The following is a 24,341-nucleotide window of genomic DNA, read 5'->3' on the forward strand; positions in this document are numbered from 1 at the left end:
CCGTGAGGGTTCAGGGGCTTCCCGGGCCACGCCGGCTTCCAGAGGCACCCACTGACGAACGGCTCTGCCCGAACGGCAGGTGCCGCGGGCGGGAACCGCCGCGTCACCCCTGGCTCTGGAGACCGCTCCCTCAAAGACCAAAGCCGGCGCGCTACGTGGAGGCTGACCTTGCCCCTGCGCAGGAGGTATGCGGCCTCCGGCCGCCGCTCTCGGTCCTCCGCTATCCCATGCTCCCTTGCGCCAAGGACACGTCCGGCAGCTCCGCAGAGCCCGTCTACGCCAGCGCGGCGCCTCTCTATGATCCGTCGCCGCGTTCTTAGTGGGTGTCATGGCGGCCGGCGTCGAGTTGGCAGGAGTTGCCTTCGGGGCTGGGGAAAGTCACTAAAACAGGGGAAGAAGTGGCCCAACCTGGACGTTGGGAAGTCGTGGGAATGAGCAGAGGCCTCGCGGGGTTGACAGTGGCACTGGAGGCGGGCCCCTGGTAACGTCCCAGGTCAGGCCTCTGCGTTTCTAGGCAGAGTCCGGCGGTTGGTGGGAGCCCCCCGAAGCCGGCGTTGCCTAGGAACCCCATTGTGTTACCGAATCTTGAGTGTTTTGATTTGGATTGGTCCCGTGAAGGCAGCGGTTCGAGGAGCTTTGGCTGGATCGTCCGACGACGCTGGACGATTTTCTCGGAGCGGACCATATCGTTCTCTAAACCGCAGCGATGTCGTCCTGGCTTGGGGGCCTCGGCTCCGGCTTGGGCCAGTCTCTGGGTCAAGTCGGAGGCAGCCTGGCTTCCCTCACTGACCAGATTTCAAATTTTACAAAGGATATGCTAATGGAGGGCACGGAGGAAGTGGAAGGTAACAGCTGGAGCGATGGGAGGGAGTGCTTTTCTGGGACCCTGGGAGCGCCCCGATCGGTTCCCACTTACATCCGTCGGGAGTGTCAGTCCTCCCTTTTTTCGTTATACTTCTTTGGCCTCTTCTTAACAGATTTTCTCTGATGAAAGACACTGGGGTCCGGGGAAGAGTTCTGGTTCTTCTTCCATTGAATACTGTGGGTATCTCAGAATGGAGGGAAACTGCTCCTACATCGAGTCGTTTATTTTTGTTTGGTTCTTCCACGCCCACCGCTTACTTTGCCTTTAGCTTGGGGGCGGATCTGATTTTGATCCTTTTCCTTTATACTGACACAATTAAAAAGTATCTGTGCGTGACACAGTTACTTTTTTGCTTCGAGTTTTGTAACAGTTGAAACAACTCATTAAAATATTTAGTGAATCTTAAGCCCTTTCTGACTTGAATATATTGTTAAACATGGCTGTAAGTTTTTCCTGTTATGTTTTTGCTTTTTCTGGTGACACAGCGTTCCAGCTGAAATGTATTTTTGTGCCTAATTGCCCATTCTACCTACATTTCGACAATAAAACAAGGAAGATACTCTACCAATCCATAGCAACTTTCACTCATTTTTGAAGTCCTTGTTTTGTTTTACTAATGAATAGTGACCCAGAGTTACATAGTAATAGTTACGTTAATATTTTGATTTCTTGACATTTCTTTCCGCAAGTAGTATTTAGATCTAAAGAGTTCTTAATTAATTAGAGTACTTTAATTTCTTTTTTTTAAAGAGATTTTATTTATTTATTTGACAGAGAGAGAGTCAGCGAGAGAGGGAACACAAGCAGGGGGAGTCGGAGAGGGAGAAGCAGGCTTCCCGCGGAGCAGGGAGCCCGATGCGGGGCTTGATCCCAGGACCCTGGGATCATGACCTGAGCCGAAGGCAGACACTTAACGACTGAGCCACCCAGGCGCCCCAAGAGTACTTTAATTTCAGTGGAAGTCTGCCTCCCCAGAGACGATGGGCTGGTCTTTTGGATGAGAGCACTTCCTTGGATAATTTTATTTCTTATAAATTAATTAGCATTCTGGTTTATTTTTTTATCCTGATATAATTGAAACTTCCAGTTTATTGGGTTGAAGTAGAGAAACATAGTTTGAGGAAAAAAAGTATATTTAGAATTTCTGTCTTTAGAAAGGAAAAGCATTGGAGAGCTGCTGAAATCCATTTTACTGCTTGGAGTACACCTTGGGTGGGAGTTGAATTAGGTGGGACAGGTTGGGGATGAGAGTGAAAGGGATTCTCCCTCCCTGTGTTCGGTAAAGGATCGTGTGACCTTGAAATTTAGAACAGAAAAGAGCTGGTTGACATGGAAAATGACTAGTCTCTCCTTGTAGCCTAGGTAGGGGAAAACAGTTGGCTATTCCTAGAAAATATGATGCCCCCCCCCACCTGACTGTCCTATGGGCTTAAGGTGGAATGCATTTGTTCTTCCTGTCAAATGTACTCCTGTATTCTCATTCTTATTGGTTCCATCATCTCCCCAATCTACTGAACTAGAAATCGTTGTCACCTTTGTTTTGCCTCTTTTCCATTTCCTGTTTCCAGTTGGTCACCAAATCTTGTTCATTCTCTGCCAGAATCGTTTCTTATATTCGTCCTTTCCTTTTACCCGCTTCCTTGAGTTCAGAACCCCCCCTCCCATGCACTTTCTCCTTCCCATCCTGTCACCCATTTCTCCGTACTCCATTTCCATTTTCTGTGTGCTGCCAGTTTTCTAAAACATAGGTGCTTTAAAATCTTTTAGCTCTGTTCCTTACAGGATAAAATCCAAACCTCTTAGTTTTGGGAGACCAGAAACCTATCCTGAGGTCAACCTCCCTTTTCTAGTCTTACCTCTTATTACCTCCTCTTCTCTCCAAATTGCCATACATATGCATGTTCACACATACATGCGCTTGCACACAGAGCTTTTGCCACATGGAACTTTGAGAAGTCCCTACACAACTCCAAGCCTCTGCATGGAAGGGCCTTCCTTTTCTACTTCCTCCTCTACCCTTCTTTGCTTGGAAAACAGTTTTTTCCTGTATGACTTTGCTTGCGTGCCAGGTACTTGGTGAAACCATTCTCAGTCCATGGCAGGCTGAGTTGATTGCATGTGATCTTGTGGATCTCTCTTTGAGAGCACTTACCATGTTGAGTTATAATTTACCTCTTTTCTTGATGCCCAGGACAGGGACTATATATTTTTTTTATCCTTATATTACCAGTGTTTGGCACCTTCCTTGGTACCTAGTAGATGCTAAGTAAAAAAATTGCTGAGTGTTAAAAATCTGCAAAGTTGCTTAATGCTTTTATTATTTCCCTTTCTATTAAAATGGGACTTGCTTAACACCTAATTTATTGATTTTATAAATCACTTAAAGGGTCAGAGTACAGTTCATTTATTCATTTAACAGGTATTTATTGAGCGTCTACCCTGTGCCAGCAGTGAACAAGATAACAGTTTCAAAATAGCACTGTTGGTACAGCTTGAAGTACATATTTGTACATACCAGAAAGTTACTCTTGTATCAAAACTGTACTGATTTATCAGGGTTAGGAATTTGGGCTTTTCAATTAGACATGGGTTGAAATTCCACTTCCATGCATTATAGATTGTGGGTCTTTGGCAAATTTTTAAATACTTAACCTCATAAAGCAGAGTTTCCTTATCTGTTAAATAGATGTAATCATACCTGTCATGGGGTTGGGAGGATTAAATGAAATCATGAGTGTAAAATGCCTAGCAGATGGTAAGCATTAATAAAGAGTGGCTGTTGGGCGCCTGGGTGGCTCAGTTGGTTAAGCGACTGCCTTCGGCTCAGGTCATGATCCTGGAGTCCCGGGATCGAGTCCCACATCGAGCTCCCTGCTCAGCAGGGAGTCTGCTTCTCCCTCTGACCCTCCCCCCTCTCATGTGCTCTCTCTCTCTCAAATAAATAAATAAAATCTTAAAAAAAAAATAAAGAGTAGCTGGTGTTTTTGTTTTCCCTCAGCGAGGAAGAATTTTTTTTGGTCTGCATAATATCTCCCCTTTATTTTTAAAAAGACCAGGTTTTTTTGTTTTTTTCGGGGGGGGTTTTGGAGGGAGGTAAGAGAGGAGGGTTGCATAAACCTATTTTTATCCCTCTTTGAAACAATTTCTGCTTCTAACAATGACCCTCCTAAACAGACTAGATTATAATTTGTTCTCTTCTGAGTAGCAATTAGACAATCCTGTCAGAGTTCAAGCAAGAAGTATAAACAGCCACAGAAGCACCTGCACCTGGTGATTTTCAAAACAAGAAAAGTGGGTTTGTCACTTTTCTTTATTGGATGTCACTTGTATTTTCTTTTGATTTAAACTGTAAATTAGAGAAGTTATTTCTATGGTATTAAAGTGCTGTGACTAATGAAAAATACTAGCACCTAGAAAAATAATCTTAACTGATGATGATGTTCTGGTTGCATCAACAGTGCCATTTTGACAGAGCTGACCTCTGACTCTGTTTTTTGTTTTTGTTTTTTTTTTAGTTTTTAAAATAATTATTTTTAAAGATTTTATTTATTATTTGACAGAGAGAGACATAGCGAGAGAGGGAACACAAGCAGGGGGAGTGGGAGAGGGAGAAGCAGGCTTCCCGCGGAGCAGGGAGCCCGATGCAGGGCTCGATCCCAGGACCCTGGGATCATGACCTGAGCCGAAGGCAGATGCCCTATGACTGAGCCACCCAGGCGCCCCACAAAAATTATTTTTTTTTAAGTAAACTCTGCACCCAGTGTGGGGCTTGAACTCACGACCCCCGAGATCAAGAGTTGCACGCTCCACTGGCTGAGCCAGCCAGGTGCCCTGTCTCTGACTCTCCTTTTATTTTTATTTATTTATTTTTTAAAGATTTTATTTATTTATTTGACAGAGGGAGGCACAGTGAGAGAGGGAACACAGCAGGGGAAGTGGGAGAGGGAGAAGCAGGCTTCCCGCAGAGCAGGGAGCCCGACGGGCTCGGGCTCGACGTGGGGCTCAATCCCAGGACCTTGGGATCATGACCTGAGCCAAAGGAGGCAGATGCTTAATGACTAAGCCACCCAGGCACCCTCTGACTCTCTTTTTATTTTTTAATAGTTTTTTTTAAGATTTATTTATTTATTTGAGAGAGAGAATGAGAGAGAGAGCAGGAGAGGGGGGAAGGTCAGAGGGAGAAGCAGACTCCCCGCTGAGCAGGGAGCCCGATGCGGGACTCGATCCTGGGACTCCAGGATCCTGACCTGAGCTGAAGGCAGTTGCTTACCCAACTGAGCCACCCAGGCGCCCTCTGACTCTCTTTTTAAATGAAAATGTATAAGAGCAGACTGAGCTCATTCCCATTTTAAATAATGCCCATGTTACTTGACGTAAGTGTTTTTTTTAGTGCATTTTTATCCTTTATTTAGGAGTCATTATTATTTGATAGATTGGGAGCAGAAGTTAGAAGTAAGGCCTAAACCCCAGTTGTGTAAGTTTCATCTAAAATGAAACTAAGCCCACAGAGAGAGATTTAATTTGTAAAACTCAATTTTCCATAATAAAATTTTAATGAACACTTCCAAGGGGGAAATGTAGATGTCCTACCTAGGTACAAAAGATAGGCAAAAAGAATGACTTACGTGATGATAAAGCACATATGTGGCAATAGGAAATTGTGATAAAAATCAAGTGGTATATGTCTTCTGAGTTTATTCTCAGATCAGCATACCATTCTGTTGAAAGCTCAGTGAAATATATGTACTTTAAAATGCCTGTTTATTTACATGGTGTTGATCATACATTCAGTATATGCTGTTTCTTTCATAGCAGAATTACCTAATTCTAGAAGAAAGGAAATTGAAGCCATTCATACAGTCTTAAGATCAGAGGTAAGGAAAATTAAAGACTATTATTGAACTTAAGATTTTTTTTCTTTTTTGAAGGCATGACAGTAACTTACACTGTTTTTCAGTTCTCTCTTTTTACTGCAGTGCTTGCCAGTTTTATCTCTTCCCCTTTATCCCAGTTCTTTTTCAGTGTTATCATCATCTTTTAGATGAAGAATATATTTACATGTTATTCCACTTTGCTGTTTAACATTCCCATCATCTTTTACATGCTGGAAGTCGGAAAATGCCTAGTGTAGAAATACTGGTGGCAACAATTTATCAAGGAATTACTGTGTTCTGACAGTGTGCTCAATTGCAGTAGTACATTTATTGAAGTATAATATGAAGAATGCAATTCTATTTAGTCTAGACCTTTTTAATCTGCTAACATGAAAAAAAGTGGTATTTGTACACAAAGAAGTAAAGAGTATAGGTATAACTAATTTTACCATTTATTTCCCGGTTGTTAGTGCCTCGTGGTGACTACCTCTGGACATTGTACTTAATGGGGAGGAGGAAAACTTGGGAAAGGCTCGAAGGAAAGCTGTAAAGAAAATGAAATGATTTAAAATGGGATCTACTGTAAAGTACTAATGACACTCAACTGTTTAGCCTATGGATAAGAACAATGAGGGAACACTTAATATTTCATTAAAATATATTTTTAGGGGACTGTGGTAAGCATGTTTTCCTCTTTGCTGAGCCCATCAACAGAGAAAATTGAATTTAAAATACCAGAAAATATTTACTGACAAGCATTATTGAACTCTGGCCCAGATTACTAAGGTGGATGTAGAGGGACCTCTCAAGAGGGATTGTCATGGTATTCTGTCTCAATTCTAGATGGCAGTTTGGTGACACTTGAGGCGTTAGGTATAATTACCTAATAAGTAGATGCCTCGGTGACAGATGAACTTAATACTTCTTTGTACGGCTGAGAGAGAAAATTTTTCCTTTAATCCCTAAGAAATCCTTGAGAAGGCACTCATTAATTAGTACAGGCCCATCCAGAAAAATTAAATGGCAGAGATGTGTGTAGTGGCATTAATTTAGGTAAATTCGCCAGTGTCCATTTGGGGGAAAAAATAAATAGGGTGAACCTGCTTAGTGAATGTCTGCTCTCTATTGAGCTTGAGAGGGGAGAGAGAACTCTTCTGTCCCCCTGTTGATCTCACTTCAAATCTCTCATGGGGGGTTAGTGCAAGCATGATTCTAGTGTTTAGAAATATTTTTGATATAATGCATCCCCAAATGAAAGCCACCTTCCTCATTTGATGCTTATTCACAGTAGCTTGAGCTACTCACATGCTAGAAGAAAAGAGACTGTTGGATTATCCAAGGGCTTTGTTTTCTAAGGTGACTGATTCTTGCTGTGTGTCAGCACAAAAACACTTCATACCCTCACCCCATATATGACTATGCAATAAGGGAATAAGGTGAAGCTATGATTAAAGCCATCAGGAAACTAAAAAATATAAAATTCTATTTAGAAAGTCTTTAGATTTTATTTATTTTAGAGAAAGAAAGAGCGTGAGTGGAGGAGGGGCGGAGGGAGAGGGAGAGAGAATCTCAAACAGGCTCCAAGCTGTGGGGCTCGTTCCCTCAACCCTGAGATCATGACCTGAGCCAAAACCAAGAGTTGGATGCTTAACCAACTGAGCCACCCAGGCAGCCCTAAATAGAAAGTTTTAGTATAGACAGAGGGCATTGTGTTTTCCGGAGGAAATTAGATTTGCTTACAGACATTAATATTTGAAGCTGACTGAGTTAGTTAGGTTTCTTCAATTTAACCCTCTATGCCAAGAAAAAGTCTCATCACATTTACCGTCTGGGTCCAGTGAACTCTTAAATTTTTTTTTTCTTAAGATTTTATTTATTTGACAGAGAGAGACACAGTGAGAGAGGGAACACAGGCAGGGGGAGTGGGAGAGAGAGAAGCAGGCTTCCCGCAGAGCAGGGAGCCCAATGCGGGGCTTGATCCCAGGACCCTGGGATCATGACCTGAGCCGAAGGAGACGCTTAACGACTGAGCCACCCAGGCGCCCCCAATTTTTTTTATATTAAATCATTTTGTAAGTAATTTACAGAAGTAGGAGTAAAATGATAGTGAAAAACTTTATTAGAAATTTTAATAAGAACTTACTTATGGCGGGGCGCCAGGGTGGCTCATTCAGTTGAATAGCTGCCTTTGGCTCAGGTCATGATCCTGGAGTCCCGGGATTGAGCCCCAGATCGGGCTTCCTGATCAGTGGGGAGTCTGCTTCTCCCTCTTCTCCTCACCCCGTTCTTGTCCTCTCTCATTCTCTCTCTCAAAAAAAAAATAAATAAAAAATCTTAAAAAAAAGGGCTTATTTATGGCAAGTCCATATTTTTATTCCATATATTTCTGGTTTTGAAAACATATATACTCAAAATAGTGTTCTTTGCAGTTAACTGCTTTTTAACTCTTATGCATGAACTGAAATGCATGTTATTTTGTAAATACTGATTCCAAATTTCAGTTACATCTATAATAGGTTTCAGCTGATCATGACTTTGGTTTTTCTCATGTCACTAAAACCAGTATTTTTGAAAACTTTGATGGCTTATGATTTTGTTGAAAAGATGATGACTGTCATCTTTGCTCCATAATTACAAAGCCAATTTATAAATATCAGATTTACAAATACCAATTAGATATATAAATACCAGTTGGAATGATCAGTCCACTGAATTTTTTTCACTTTATGTCATCTTTTTCTTCCCAGTCACCTTTGTATACACACCTGCCTACAGCATTTGTCCACGTTTGAACTATATCAAGTAAATGTTGGTGTTCAAGTATCATATATAGTAAAAGAATACCGTCACAAAGCCATTTAGCAAAGTGGGATGGCTCAGGGCCTTGTCACAAAATACTGTGAGGTAAAATCTTTTCCTGTTGAATGACTAACTTGATGAGAACACCACATTTCTTTTTTGTTCTTAGAAATATATTGTTCACTCATTAATTTTGGAGTTTGAGAAGATTCCTCTAGGGTATTTTTACTTCCAGACTTGGCTGGGATTTTTGCCTCTGCAGCCTGCTCACCACAACCATCAGACTCTGGTTGCTCTTTTCTGTCTCTTCACATTTGTCTTCTAAGTTGTCTTAATAACTATGAAATGTTTTCTTCTGTCGGTTTTCTTTTCTTTATGGAAACAAAAGTTCTGAATTTTCTTGTGTTCCCTGAAAGCAAAAAACAATAAAACCAAAAGGACGCTACTTAGGTGGGTGTCTCTAGCTTTTTCCTTTTTAAAAGGTGGTACAGTGCTTTGTGCACTGCAGTCAGAAAACTGGTTATTTCACTATTGCGTCATTCTTCTGAGTGATTCTGTCAGGCTTCTGTTTTCTTATTATATAAGACTTTTTTTAAACCTACTTGAGAATAATGGGTGAATAATGATAAAATAATTTTTAGGATGATAAAATATCAAAATGTTTCAAAGACAGAAAAACAAGGTCATTATAACCTCGTGAATATTCTTAGATTTATAAAGGGCTCAATGACCCTTTATGGTAATTGCAAGATAGAATGAGTTTTATTTTATTTTATTGTATTATTTATTTATTTTGAAGATTTTATTTTGAAGTAATCTCTGCTCCCAATGTGGGGCTCAAACCCACAACCTCAAGATCAAGTTGCACACTCCACCAACTGAGCCAGCCAGGCGCTCTGAGTTTTATTTTATTTAAAAAATAAGTAATTTTTCTTTGTTAGAAGACGTCTAAGAAAGAATAAAAGTCTTAAGTATCTGTCCTTACAGATAGTTAGGACTGCTCAAAAAAGAAACTCAAAAAGTAAAGTCTACCACCAGTAGACCTTGATGGTATAACAGGGGTTGAGCATGATGGAATAATATAATGATATGAGAATCTCATGGATTTCATGAGCAGAAATCATAACCAGGTTTTAGAAAGGGGATGCAAGCAAAACTTCAGAACACCAGGGATTTCTCTCTCATTTTTACTCCTCTGTTCTTTATGTGTGTTTATTCGTTTTCCTTTCACATCAGACAAGCCCTCCTAGTTCTATATTCCATATAATAGAAAATACAGCCACTCACAAGTAATGTCATAGATCAGCCACGTGAAGAGAATCTGCCCTTCATGTACTTTGTTAACTGTTACTCTTCACATGGCTAGGGAGGTGAGGGCAGACAAGCAATTAGATATTGGCCAAATTGGAAGTTTTCAAGTTCTAGTTATTGACCAGAGTTCAACAAATAGCCTTAGTTATTTTTATCTGAAAAAGCCTAGAGTGGGCTTTTATGACTGGGTTTTGACTTCACTATATCGTGTTGCTTCAGTTATGTTTGGTGTTTTTCATGTTAAAAGCTCACAGAAAGTCATGCAGAAGCCACCAGAAGAATAGAAGATAATTAGTTGCGTGGGCCTGTGTCTTATTTCTATTTCTTCAACATAACCAAAATCTGTATTAGATTTCTGGAGGCAGACTCCCAAACTAGGGTTTATGTTTATTCCTTTGATTTTTCTCTATGTATTTATATAATCTCCCTGAATCATAACTTTCACATCTGTTGATGTAAGAAATTCCTAGACTCTAAGAAAACGGGTGATATTCTCAAAGTGAAAAAGTCTTTACCTTCTAGCAGGAACTTTTTTTCCCACCACATCTGTCACCTTTCTCTCAGTTTTCATTGTTAAATTGTGTTTGTAGATAAATTAGTGGAATTCTTAGTTCTTACTAAGTTCTTACTAAGTTATCTGTGATAATTTGTAAATTCTTTTCAAAAAGCTTTAGTGCCCATTTATGTTGCTCCATAATGTCCTTGTTCATTGAAACTCAAGGAATGATAATAGGTTAAGGTAATTTAATATTTGAGTACATAGAATTTAAGTAAATTTTTTAAAGATTTATTTATTTGAGAGAGCGCGCGTGCGTACTGGCATGAGTGGGGGGAGGGGCAGAGGGAGAGAATCTTTCAAGCAGAATCCCCGCTGAGCAGGGAACCCAACACAGGGCTTGATCCCATGACCCATGAGATCATGACCTGAACTGAAACCACGTTGGACAATTAACTGACTGAGCCACCAGGTGTCCCAAAATTTTAAGTAGTTTTTTAAACGTATTTTCCAAAATCTTAGAACAAAAGACTATGATATCTAGATTCATTGAATTAGAATATTTTGTGTACTTCTAACTAGTTTTTGAACTGATCTTTAGTATGGTTTTCAAATTGGATTTTTCAGAGGTGCCTCAGGAGCCTGGCACATAGGTAGTGTGGAAGGCATGATAGATAATATGAAGCTTTGGCCTCCTACGTGTACTTCAGCAAGAAGTCTTTTTTAAAAAGATTGCGTTTAAAAAGTTATGTTTGGGAAGAAAACACAAGTTGAAATGTGTAATCTAGTTTATTCATTAACCAGACATATACTGCCCATTATATGCTAGACCCTGGATATGCAGAGATGGGGGAAACATTGATCATTGGCCTTTTTTTAGCAGAAAATCAAACTGAACAAGATATACTTTTTTTTTTTACTTTGTTTCAAAATTTTGCATAATCTCCTATAAACATGCTTATTGCTCTTGTAGCTTTAACTTTTTATTTTTATTTTTATTTTTTTTAAAGATTTTTATTTATTTATTTGACAGAGAGAGAGACAGCGAGAGAGGGAACACAAGCAGGAGGGTGGGAGAGGGAGAAGCAGATTTCCCACGGAACAGGGAGCCCGATGCGGGGCTCCATCCCAGGACCCCGGGATCATGACCTGAGCCGAAGGCAGACGCTTAACGACTGAGTCACCCAGGCACCCCGCTGTTGTAGCTTTAATTAAAACTATATTTCAAAGGCCAATTCTGTCTGAGAACTTCTGTATTTTATATCTTTTTCTGGATAAAGTGATCTGTTTTTCATGATGCCATGCAGATAACTTACATATTTTACTTTTAGTCTTTTTGTTGAAAATACTTGTTTTCTTTGTTTCTAGAATGAGAGACTCAAAAAACTTTGTACTGATTTAGAAGAGAAGCATGAAGCGTCAGAGCTTCAAATAAAGCAGCAATCTACAAGTTATCGGAATCAACTACAACAGAAGGAGGTAAAAGTTATTACAGTTACTTCATATTTATTTCCTAGTAATGTTTTTAGGAAGGTTTTTAAGAGTTATAAATCAAGCTATATACAGATCCATAAAAATACTGAAAGGGTGATGAAGTTAGTAATTCCCAACTCAGTTTGATACTGCTGTTGTAACAAGAACTCTAAGCTTTTCTGTTAAATTTATATTTTATAAGCTAACCTTTACTTCCTACTTCCAAAAGAGGAAAACTCTTAAAATAAAAGTATCTTCAGGCATCTGTTGCTTATAATTTCTGATTTTATGACACCTAATATTTCCTCTATTTACTTAAAATTGTGACTCAGTGTGATCATTGCTAATGACATTTTGTTTTTAAAAATGATTTTGACTACCAGTGTTCATATATATTGAATTGGCATTTATTTGACTTTCCATGGAAAAACAGAATATTAAGTATATTAAGTTGACTTACGTTGTTCTATAAATATTTTTTCCCTTCAGTTTGTTAGAAATGTTTATTTTGGAATTGGCTTATCTTTTCTTTGCAGTGCTGGTAGTAGATATTATGTAATTTAAACAGCACTATAATGAATCTTTAAAATATAGACTATGTTTCCATGTTTCATTTTTTTGTTAAATTATCTTCAGTGTGTAGTACATAAATGGAATTCAGTAAATACTCCTAGGAATTGAGCTATTTCTTGTTTTATTATCCAGATCATTTGGGTTTTCTTTAGTTTGTTGATTAAATATTCATTTCTACCATAAATTCATATATGAGTTGGGTTTTTTTTGTTTGTTTAAAAGATTTATTTATTTTTATCACTTCTTGGCATTTTGGCTAAGATGAAGTGTAAAGATTTATTTATTTTAGAGAGAGAGAGGCATGTGTGAGAGTGGGGGAGGGAAGGGTAGTCGGAGAGGAAGAGACAGAATCTCAAGCAGACTCCGCCCTGAGCATGGAGCTTCACACCATGCTTGAACTCACGACCCTGAAATCGTGACCTGAACCGAAACCAGGAGTTGGATGCTCAACCGACTGAGCCACCCAGGCATCCCCATATATGAGTTTTTAAAATTTACATGCATTGATTTTTAGTTCTTTCAGTAACATACTAAGATGAAAAATAAAAGCAAGCCACGTTAAAGATAAATATAAAGCTAGAGCTTAAATTTCCAATCTGTTGGGAATTGATTTCATAAAATACAATAAAAATAAATTACTACAAAAATAAAATGAATATAAGAAAAGAAAATTACAAGTTCAAGTTAAAGGTAAAAGCCCACTGGTAGTAAACATTTATACCTTCAGTCCATAGACCACTTTGATCAGCACTGACTTACAAATATTACAGTAGTGCAGTAGTTCCCACCCAGGGATTTACAGCTGAATCATCCATGATACTTTAAAAAAATACACACATTTGTGTCCTCCAGGAGATTCTGATTTTGGTGTACTGGGAAGGGGCCCTGGTATTGGTATTTTTCGGAAACTCCATAGGTGATTCTCATGCTTACGTCCTAATTGAAAACACTGCTGTGGAAAATCTGGCATTTTATTTTCTACTTAACTGTTGATATTAGAGGGCAAATTAAGCATTTTAGTTTAGAAATGCCTCTTTGTTATTAGCTTGCATTTTTTAATGTGATAATTTGATATAAATACTAGTTTTATAATGAGAACTTTCTTTGTATTAAAGCTACACTTGAAAATAATTTTGGGTTTCAGTATTTTGTACTAGAATGAAAGATAATATATGAATGTACTTAAGTTCTGTTTTCTGCCCTCATTATGATGTTCATATTCCTCAGAGATGCAATTTAACTCATGTCAGTTATGGGCAAATGAATGAAATGTGTGCTGTCTCTCAAATTTTTTTTTTTTTAGAGAAGAGGTTTGGTACGAGAAACCTGTTTGTTATGACACTTGACATAATTGTGTTTGGTTTTTGTTTGTCTAATTGCTTGGCTTTACATGTGTAGAAATATTGTTACTGGTCGGCTAATTCCCAGTATCATAGTCTCCATTGTGGCAGCATGTCTTTTGGGGTAGGTATTTTACAGAAGGTTTATCTCAGTTCTACCTAGCTTACTCACTTTTATATTTTGAGTAATCTCTCACTGAGAATGGATATGGCATTGTGGTAAGTCCATATGTTCGTAATTTCTTTTGGACAGTGAGTTAGTATTGCCAGCCCTTAGTCAAAACTCCACTAAGGGTCTCAGAATTTTTATACTATTCTTTCCCTGAGTAAAGTCAAATTTTCACTGGCTCCTTTTTCCAAGGCTAAAGCCAAGGCCTCTCTCATTATATGATTTCTTTCTAAGACTCAAGGGCTAATAATAACCACAGGCTCACTGTTACCTAAGAATGGATTAATAAAGCATTCTTCCAGCTATTGTACAGACCAGTACAAAGTTACTCCTGATTCTGGTGCACTTTAAGCCTAAATTCCGCCATAATCAGTAACATAAGACTATTCCAACAGATGCTCCAAAGAAACTTTCTAACACACAGACTGCAGCTTTCATTTTCCCATCACTTATGCTCTGATAATACAAATAGAACCCTTGGAAAGTGATTCCCATCACTTATGCTCTGATAATACAAATAGAACCCTTGGATAATACAAAATATAAATGAAGATAGTTAAGCCCATATTTAACTGAGAATTTCGTTGTTCTAGTTGACATATGAGTGAGATATTCTGATCTTTGTACTATTTGAAACATTGTCTCTGCTTTAACTGGTAGTCATGTTTGGTTTTTAAATAAAAATGTACTGGTTGGGTTGTTATAGAAGACTTGGATTCAGCTGAAAGAGTTACCATCATTGGATAATCTTAAACAAATTATTATAACTTTTAACATTATGAGTCTATAAAGACATCGGTATGGTTATTTTAAAGTACCTTCTCTAAAATACAGATTATAAATGTGTAGGTAGAAATCAGCCATCTTAAAGCAAGACAGATCGCACTGCAGGATCAGCTGCTGAAGCTGCAGTCAGCTGCTCAGTCCACACATTCAGGAGCTGGTGGCGTACCAGCAGCCCCTGCTTCCTCTCCCTTCGGCTGTCGGGTCAGTCACCCTGCTTCAGCTTTCCACGACGATGACATGGACTTTGGTGACATAATTTCGTCACAACAAGAAATAAACAGGTTGTCAAATGAAGTTGCAAGACTTGAATCTGAAGTTGGTCATTGGAGGCATATTGCTCAGGTAGGTAAAATTATCATGAGTCTTTGAAAACTATTAGTGAGGAAAAATAGTGGTTCTCTATGTAGAACTTTTGGTATCAGAAAGAACCCTGGACTAGGAATTTGAAAACCTGTGTTCTAATTCTGCCAGTGATTTTTCTGAGTGATTTTGGTCAGGTCATTTTTCTTTCTTAGCCTCCGTTTCCTCCTCTATAAAATATTTGGAAGAAATTTTCAAAAAAACTGAGAGCTGGCGAGCCTGGGTGGCTCAAGTCACGATCCCAGGGTCCTGGGATCGAGTCCTGCATTGGGCTCCTTGCTCAGCGGGGAGTCTGCTTCTTCCTCTCCCTCTGCCTGTCACTCCCCCTGCTTATACTCTTTCTCTGCCAAATAAAGAAATAAAATCTTAAAAAAATATATATATATATTGAGAGCAACAGAACCATGTGTTAAAATAAAAAGTTACAAGTCCAGGACTTAAAAGAGATAAAAATGGAGTTGCTGTGGTTGAACTAGCATCTATTCCTCTGGAGTCCCTGAGGCTTCTTTGATGGCAACTCCATGGCTCCAAGACCCCAGATTTGAAACTACTTGCATAGATGTTCTCTGAGGTTCCTCTTACCAGTTATGTGTAAAATGAAAATCTGATCATTGGTATAAAATACGTTAAACTTTTGTGTTGTTTTTTGTACATTAGAAATTAAATCTTTGCTATTTGGGGCATAAACTTTCCTTCAAGGGACACTTTTCACCGTATATATCAGATTCTGTATACTATTGATGTCAGTCAACATGAGACCCAAAGGAAACTGGAACATTGTACATTTGGATTTCATTTCATCAGTGTGGAGAACAAGTATATAAGTAAAGAAATTATTTTTTTTTTTGTGAGTGCGATCTAGTTATATAAAGGAGAAACCCTACCAATTAAAATTACCTTTTTGCTTCCCAAGTTGCTAGACATTCCCAATATCCAAAATAAATCTTAGAACGATGAGTTTGTCCATCTTATCTCTAAAAATGTAGTAGTTCTTAAAGTACTATAAAATCGTAGATTCTCTGTCCTACCATTAGAAATTAGGATTTCATAGCCTATTTTAGAGCCTTGGAAATTGCATTCAAACAAGTAAATTCCTCAGGTGATTCTGATACACATTTTAGGAAACACTGCCTAGGATGAGCTGAAATCAAGAGTCGGATGCTTAACTGACAGCCTGGATGTCCTTTGAAAATTATCTTTTATTTGTTGTGTATTACTCACAATTGGACTTAGTTCTTTAAAAGGTGCTTGGCATTCTTTAATCAGAATTTGTCTGGGAAATGCCCCTTAAAAAAAAAATATATATATATATATTTAAAAGATTTTATTTATTTGAGAGAGAGAGAGAGAATGAGCAGGGGGAGGGAGAGGGAGAAGCAGACTCCCCGCTGAGCAGGGAACCTGATGCAGGGCTCAATCCCAGGACCCCAGGATCATGACCTGACCTGAAGGCAGATGCTCAACCGACTGAGCCAACTAAGTGCCCCTGAAAAATACTTTTTAATAAAATTAGTTTGTGACTTTCTCTTTTACAAAAAGCCAACACAATTATTTTCTAAATCTGTTTTTCTGATCTAGACCTCTAAAGCACAAGGATCAAATAACTCTGATCAAAGCGAAATCTGCAAACTTCAAAGTATCATTAAGGTAAGGAGGTTGTTGGAACAATGACTATTTTTTCTTTCTTTCTTTTTTTTTTTAAGATTTTAATATTTATCTGACAGAGAGACACAGCGAGAGAGGGAACACAAGCAGGGGGAGTGGGAGAGGGGGAAGCAGGCTTCCCGCGGAGCAGGGAGCCCAATGCGGGGCTCGATCCCAGGACCCTGGGATCATGACCTGAGCCGAGGGCAGATGCTTAACGACTGAGCCACCCAGGTGCCCCATGACTATTTTTTCTTAAGATTTTATTGTTTATTTGAGAGAGAGCAAGAGAGAGAAGGAGCAGGGAGAGGGAGAAGCAGACACCCCATTGAGCAGGGAGACCAACGTGGGGCTCGATCCCAGGACCCTGGGATCATGACCTGAGCCGAAGGCAGACACCTAACTGACTGAGCCGCCCAGGCGCCCTGGAACAATGGCATTATACACCTAAAATTTGCTTATTAAAAGTAAAAGTACAAGTCTGGGGCGCCTGGGTGGCTCCTTCAGTTAAGCGTCTGCCTTCTGCTCGGGTCATGATCCCGGTCCTGGGATCCAGCCCCGCATGGGGCTCAGAGAGTCTGCTTCTTCCTCCGCTTGTGTGCTCTCTCTGTCTCTCTCTCTCTAATAAATGAATAAAAATCTTTAAAAAAAAAAGTATAAGTTTAATAGAAGGCTCAGTTATAAAACTATATAGATTATGATTGTTTCTTTTTACCATTTTGTATTTTCATCCTTTACGACAGCAAGGTATATAAAAATGTCTCTTTCCAAAATCACTTGGTTTTGAACATTTGTTTTTTTAAGTAGTTTATATTTCATTAGTTTCTACTTGATTTGCGTCTTGTAAAATTGTCTTTTTTTTTTTTTAAGGGTTTTGTTTATTAGAGAGTGAGTGGGAGGGAGAGGGAGAGAGAATCTAAAGCAGACTCTGCACTGAGCCCAGAGCCCAATGTGTGGCTTGAATCCCATGATCCTGAGGTCATGACCTGAGCTGAAATCAAGAGTCGGACGATTAACCACTGAGGCTCACCAAAATGGTCTTTGTTAAAACATTTCCGAGGTTGTTAAAGTTTCAGGGTTTAGGGTTAAAGGATATTGACAAAATAAAATGTTAATACTGTTCATTGTAAATAATTATTTTCCCTTAATTTTGGTGGAATTTTGCTACTTTTTGTCAGTTATTTCAAGAAAAGTCTTAGTTACATAATTGTATCATATGGCAATGAATTGTTTTTAGTGTATAAATTATTGTCAGGCATATGGGGCACCTGGGTGGCTCAGTTGGTTAAGTGTCTGCCTTCAGCTCAGGTCATGATCCCAGGGTCCCAGATTGAGCCCCATGTTGGGCTCTGTGCTCAGTGGAGAGTCAGCTTCTGCCACTCTCTCTGCTCCCCCCCCCCGCCGACCCACCCTGCTTGTCCTCTCTTGCACACAGGCGCATGCTCTCTCTCCCTCTCTCTCTCTCAGATAAACTCTTTAAAATTAAAAAAAAAAAAATTATCGTCAGGTGTAGAATTTTTCGTCTTTGGTTTTATTTTTATTACAATACTAACGTGGGTGGGGTCCCAAGTCAGACTTGTGTATGAATCCTGACTCTCCTATTTACCAGCTGTTGTACTTTGAGCAAGTTACTTAATCTTTCCAAGCTTCCGTTTTATCATCAGTATAGTAGATTTCATCATACCTTCCTTGTAGGATCATTTTAAGGTTTAAATGTGAAGCTGCTTGCCAACTGCTGGCACATAAGTAAGTGCACAGGATTAAAGAGTAACTTGTCTTCTCGGGAAATAGAAGTTAATTTATTGATTAGGATTCTTGGTTATAAGCAACAAAAACCATCTCTGGCTAAGTAAAGCAAAAGAAGATTTACAGGAAGGACCCAGGGTAGTCTGTCCCCAGGATTAAAAGAAGAATTGAGCATTCTGGTCTTGGGCAGAACAGGAATGGGAATAGGATCAGGGATCTAGATAGTGGGACACAGTGGACAGACTTTTCCGGGTGCAGCTATCACAGTGCTTGTGGTCCTAACAATTTCCTTTTTTGAAGGACTAAGCTCAAGATCCAGATTCCTTAGGAGAGAGACTGGTGGTCTTAACTTGGGTAGCCAAGATATTTTTATTCATCTTTTGTTTCATTTTTTTTCTTGCTGGTATTCTCTCATTAAAGTAGAAAAACTGTTCTTAAGACCCAAGAAAGGAAAGAGTAGAATTTTTCAGATTTGTCCAGATTTGGGGCCTGTGTTTAAATTCTTTATAGCCTTAGCATGTTCAGAGAATTATTTTTAATACAGACTTTTGCACAGCAATGAAATGGCTTAGGTATGTCATTGATTATAAATGTAGTTAACCTTGTTTTTATTTTTTAAGGAACTCAAACAGACTCGAAGTCAGGAAATCGATGACCATCAACATGAAATGTCAGTTTTACAAAATGCATACCAACAGAAATTGACAGAAATAAGTCGTCGTCATCGAGAAGAATTAAGTGACTATGAAGAACAAATTGAAGAACTGGAAAACTTGTTACAACAAGGTTGTTAGTTTTTGTTTTTTTTTAAGATTTTATTTATTTGAGAGAACGAAAGAACACAAGGGGGGGAAGGGCAGAGGGAGAAGCAGGCTCCCCGCTGAGCAGAGATTCCAACTCGGGGCTCGATCCCAGGACCCCGAGATCATGACCTGAGCCGAAGGCAGCTGTTTAACCCACTGAGCACCCCCAGGCGCCCCAAGGTTGTTCGTTTTATTAACTTAATGGATTAGATGACAGAATTAAATGACAAGCCTAGTACTGTAAGACCAACACACTGATGTAAACTTGGACTACATTCTAAAGAATGAGTGAATGAGTAGTTCTGTTCATTTGCCTGAAATTTGCAATGGCATCACTGTTGTAAGATTATGCAGAAATGGTAAGGTCCTTTTGTCTTTGTGACAAATAGTTACAATATATAGATTTTTTTTGCATTGTTTGGTGATGATACTTTGGTAATAAATGATTAGAAATATTTTCACTTTCTTTCAAACTCATATACATAAGTGTTTTAGTAGTTGATTCAAATAATATTTTTCCTCAACTATTTATTTAAAAATGCTTTATTATGGCGGTGCCTGGTTGGCTTAGTCAGTGGAGTGTGTAACTCTTAATCTTGGGGTTATGAGTTTGAGCCCCACATTGAGGCTAGAGATTACTTAAAAAAAATCTAAAATAAGAATGCTTTATTTTGGTAACTTTTTAAAAGACTTTCTTTTCATAACAAAATTGAGAAGGAAGTACAGAGATTTCCCATATACCCCTGCCCTGACACATGCATAGCCACCCCCACTATCACCATTACTCATCAGAATGGTATATTTTTTAACCTATATTGACAGATCATGATCCCTCAAAGTGTATAGTTTACCTTAGGGTTCACTCTTGGTGTTGTACATTCTCTAGGTTGGACAGACATATGATATATATTCATCATTATAATACACAGAGTAGTTTCAGTGTTCTAAAAATCCTTTATGCTCTGCCTGCTCACCTCCCACCCACCCTCCCCCACAATCTTTCTACTGTTTCTATTGTTTTGCCCTTTCCAGAACATCACATAGTTGGAATCATACAGTATGTAGCCTTTTCAGATTGATTTCTTTCACCTAGTAATGTGCATTTGAGTTTCCTCCATGTTTTTTCATGGCTTGATACCTCAGTTCTTTTTAATGCTGAATAGTATTCCATTGCCTGGATGTACCACAGTTTATCCATTCACCTACTGAAGGACATCTTTGCTTCCAAGTTTTGGCAGTTATGAATGAAGTTGCTATAAATATCATTGTTCAGGTTTTCATGTGGATAAGAGTTTTCAATTCCTTTGAGTAAATACTGGGGAGTGCAATTGCTGATCATATGTTAAGGGTGTGTTTTGTTAGAGACTGCTGAACTGTCTTCCAAAAGTGGCTTTACTATTTTGCATTTTGCCAGCAATGAATGAGAGTTCTTATTGCTCCACATGCTCACCAGCATTTGGTGTTGTGAGTGTTCTGAATTTTGGCCATTTTAATTGGAGTGTAATGATATCTCATTGTTGTCTTAACTTTTTAAGATTTTCCAAGTTCTCAAGTCTGTTAAATCTCTCGGTAGTATATAGCAAGCTACTTATCTCTCGGTAGTTGACATTGGCTGTCCTTGATTTTCTGTTTATGTTCTAGGTGGCTCAGGGATTGTAATAACTCATCACTCAAAAGTCCATGATATGCAGAAAACTATACAGGATCTACAAAATGAAAAAGTAGCATCTATAAAAAGAATTGAAGAACTTGAGGATAAAATAAAAGACATAAATAAAAAATTATCTTCTACAGAAAATGACAGGGAGATTTTGAGGAAGGAACAAGAACGCCTAAATGTTGAAAACAGACAAATAACAGAAGAATGTGAAAGCTGGAAACTGGAATGTAGGAAATTGCAGCCCGAAGCTGTGAAGCAAAGTGATACTGTGATAGAAAAAGAACGAATCCTTCCACAGAGTACATCAGTGGGAGAGGGAGTACTCAAACTGCAGCGAGCACTGTCTGGTGTAAAAGGTTTGGAACTCACCTGTGACTGGTGTTGTATTACGTACTAGTTTTTAGAGACAGACAGTACTTTATGGAAGTGGAGTATTCCTGTAATTGACTGTAGAAGTGGAATAGAATTGTTTGGTTTTGGATTCGGTGCCATAATTAATGGCTCACAAATAGGAATTTTCTAAAAAGTCTTCATTGTTGGCTGGATGTCTCTCAGCCTCCCTTTCTCATCCTTTAAGTAGTTACATGGAATCATTGATGTAGGAGGCCATGTAGCTTTCTGAGAAATGTATATATAGCTGTTTATTGGGAGGCGGTATGGGCCTATTTCTGTTAGTCTGCATGGAACCAGATACTTTCCGAAACTCTAGGTTCCAGACCCTCCGATGAGGGAACGCAGCCTGCCTTTTTCAAAATTCTGTATTTCCTTTTGAAATGATGTCCTGTATCGAAGCAGACATGAGAGTGATAAGAGCCATAGGCCCTTTACCATTTTCCATGCCCAAGATGATATTTAGTTACCTGTGTTCTGTGTTAGAAAAAGTAAGTTATTTAATGAGATAGGCCAAACACCGGTGTTCATTCATGCCGGGAGCACATAATGGGAGCTCTTAGCTGTGAAGATGGATTTTATTTTGCACTCTTGTCTTCTCACAGTATAAACTCTCACCTTATGAACTGTTTCGTTGCTGCTCTGGGGGTTTCTAGCCCTTGTGTGCTGTGCTCCCCACACCCCTTGGCTAGTTGTTTCTCGTGGGCTCCTGACCTGGATGGCCAACTCTATAAACTCCAGTTAGAGTTAGGTTCAAAGTCACCATGTCCTCCTCTTCCTCTTCCTCTCCTTACCTCGGTGACTCACCAGAAAGTTTGAAGTCATCACCCAGCATGTCCTGTAAGTTCTGTTTCCTTAGCTTCTCTGGTTCAGTAATATTTCAGGATTGTATCCCAGAGGAGCTCTAGGGTTTCTTAGAAGGGCCTCAGTCCTGGGAGCTGCCGTGAAGGCAAAGAGAAGGCCATTCACTAGGGTTCTAGAATTCATTTGACTTCCAAGTAGCTCTGCTCCTTTCAAAATACATTTTTCCATTTATTTAGCATATTGGATGACTCATATGGGTTTATTTGCTTTATTTTCATTTATTATTATTATTTTTTTAAGGTTTTATTTATTTGACACAGAGAGATACAGCGAGAGAGGGAACACAAGCCGGGGGAGTGGGAGAGGGAGAAGCAGGCTTCCCGCCGAGCAGGGAGCCCGATGCGGGGCTCGATCCCAGGACCCTGGGATCATGACCCGAGCCGAAGGCAGATAGTTAACCCACAGGGCCACTCAGGTGTCCCGACTATAGCCGTTTCTTACTGGATCAAAATAGTGGAGTGGTTAAGAATATCATCACTAACTAGCTGACCTTGGGCAAGGTAATTAACATCTCTATGCTTTGGTTTTTCCATCCCTCTGGTTAGGATAATACTCCTACCTTCTAAATAGTTGTAGTAGTAGTAATGGGGATTCTGAGAGTTACTAGCTGCAGAGTTCTCTTTAGAACAGGGGCTGTCCTACAGTAAGCATTATAAAAGCGTTAGCTGTTAGTATTCTCTGGTCTCTATGATTCCTTCAGTCAATTTCTTTTTTCTCTCTGTAGCCAGAAAGGTTTTTCAGAAACACAAAACAGGTTTAATTCCCCTGATGGTAGTACTTTGTGGCTCCCTGTGAACTTCAGGATAAAGCCTGAACTTCCTGTTGGACATCTGATGTCTTTCACGATCCGGTGCCTGTGTCCCTCTTCAGTTTCACCTCTTCCCATTCTCCTAACATGCTAAGCATTAGCCATACTGAACTTCGTATATAGCTCCTTAAGCCAGTGACTTTGTTAGCTCTCTCGTCTTCGCATTTGCTGCTATTTGTGTGGAGTGTGTCTGTTTCTCTCTGCTGACTCTTAAGTATATTATGATTCATTGCAGGTATTGTATCTGCTGGGAGGTACCTATGCTACTGCTTTCCGGGCCCTCCTTAGCCCCCATCCCGCAGTCTGGAGTCGGTGTTTGCCCTTTTTGCTCTAGTAGCACCTCGTGCTCCCTGTATCACACAGTACGGGAGTCGTGTGCTTCCTTTCCCTCTGAATTGAAAGCTCCCTGAGAGCAAGCAGGGACTAAATGTTTTCATCTTGTTGTCCAGCAACTAACTGATCTCATAGAAAATGCCTACTATTATCTGAATGAAAGTTGAATGAATTACTTTAGCTGAACTAATGGTATTCTGTCTTTGTGTTCTCCTAGAACGGCTTCTGTATGTGGGTCTATCTGTAATACCAGCTTGAATGGTCTTTTTATCTGTCGTCATGTCTAAGTCACTTTAGAGAATTGAGAGATTATTGTATCATTGTGGTATAAATGTACATTTTTGTTTTTAACCATTTCTCCCCAGTCTCAGTCCCTTTACTGTTTCCTGCTACACAAACTAATCAGCTCATTTTGAAACATTGTTATTAATGTTTTTATCAAGGCAATAACTTATAACTCATCCAGAATACAATTATAATTCTTTTTTCTGTGGTTCCGTAGGACTGCATTTTAATGGAGCGTCTACTGGCATTTATTTATATTTTGATTTCTTTGATACAGTCAAGTTTTAATTGAGTTTTATTCCTGAGTTTAATGTAGGAGGTAATTATTAAGTTGAAGAATTTTAATGTCAGATTCATTGTTGTTTTTACAGATGCTGAAAATGAAATTTTGAGACTGAGTAATTTAAACCAGGTAAACATTTTATTTTTTTAAGATTTTATTTATTTATTTGAGAGAGAGAATGAGATAGAGAGCATGAGAAGGGGGAGGGTCCGAGGGAGAAGCAGACTCCCTGCTCGGAGTCCAGTGTGGGACTCGATCCCAGGACTCCAGGATCATGACCTGAGCCGAAGGCAGTCGCTTAACCAACTGAGCCACTCAGGCGCCCAGGTAAACTAATTTTAAAGAGAAAAAGCTTTTGGCTTTGATTTATCAAGAAAAAATATTTTGATTATTGTAATTGCTTGTTTTGTGTTTTTTACAAATTCACATGAACTTATCCTAGGAACTTGCATCTTAGTAATTTTATGTTTGCTGATTAA

At 39.1% G+C, this 24,341-nt stretch overlaps 1 protein-coding gene across 2 annotated transcripts in view; it reads left to right on the forward strand.

Moving 5' to 3' along the window:
• The first annotated feature begins 314 nt into the window (after nucleotides 1-314).
• The window catches only part of TRIP11 (thyroid hormone receptor interactor 11), a 65,202-nt gene continuing 41,175 nt past the window's right edge, over nucleotides 315-24,341 (forward strand). The window contains exons 1-8 of one of the 2 annotated variants that reach the window (XM_028098367.2): nucleotides 315-845; nucleotides 5,678-5,739; nucleotides 11,714-11,824; nucleotides 14,750-15,028; nucleotides 16,625-16,693; nucleotides 19,057-19,222; nucleotides 20,881-21,255; nucleotides 23,951-23,991. In XM_028098367.2, the coding sequence (XP_027954168.2) occupies nucleotides 707-845; nucleotides 5,678-5,739; nucleotides 11,714-11,824; nucleotides 14,750-15,028; nucleotides 16,625-16,693; nucleotides 19,057-19,222; nucleotides 20,881-21,255; nucleotides 23,951-23,991 (1,242 nt within the window). In that variant the 5' untranslated portion in view covers nucleotides 315-706. The remainder of the gene's footprint in view (nucleotides 846-5,677; nucleotides 5,740-11,713; nucleotides 11,825-14,749; nucleotides 15,029-16,624; nucleotides 16,694-19,056; nucleotides 19,223-20,880; nucleotides 21,256-23,950; nucleotides 23,992-24,341) is intronic. The other variant, XM_028098373.2, reaches the window with a different exon arrangement.

This window comes from Eumetopias jubatus, unplaced genomic scaffold (genome assembly GCF_037043125.1).
Source record: "Eumetopias jubatus isolate StellerSeaLion01/CBP00866 unplaced genomic scaffold, mEumJub1_p1.0 scaffold_7, whole genome shotgun sequence".
NCBI lineage: Eukaryota > Metazoa > Chordata > Mammalia > Carnivora > Otariidae > Eumetopias > Eumetopias jubatus.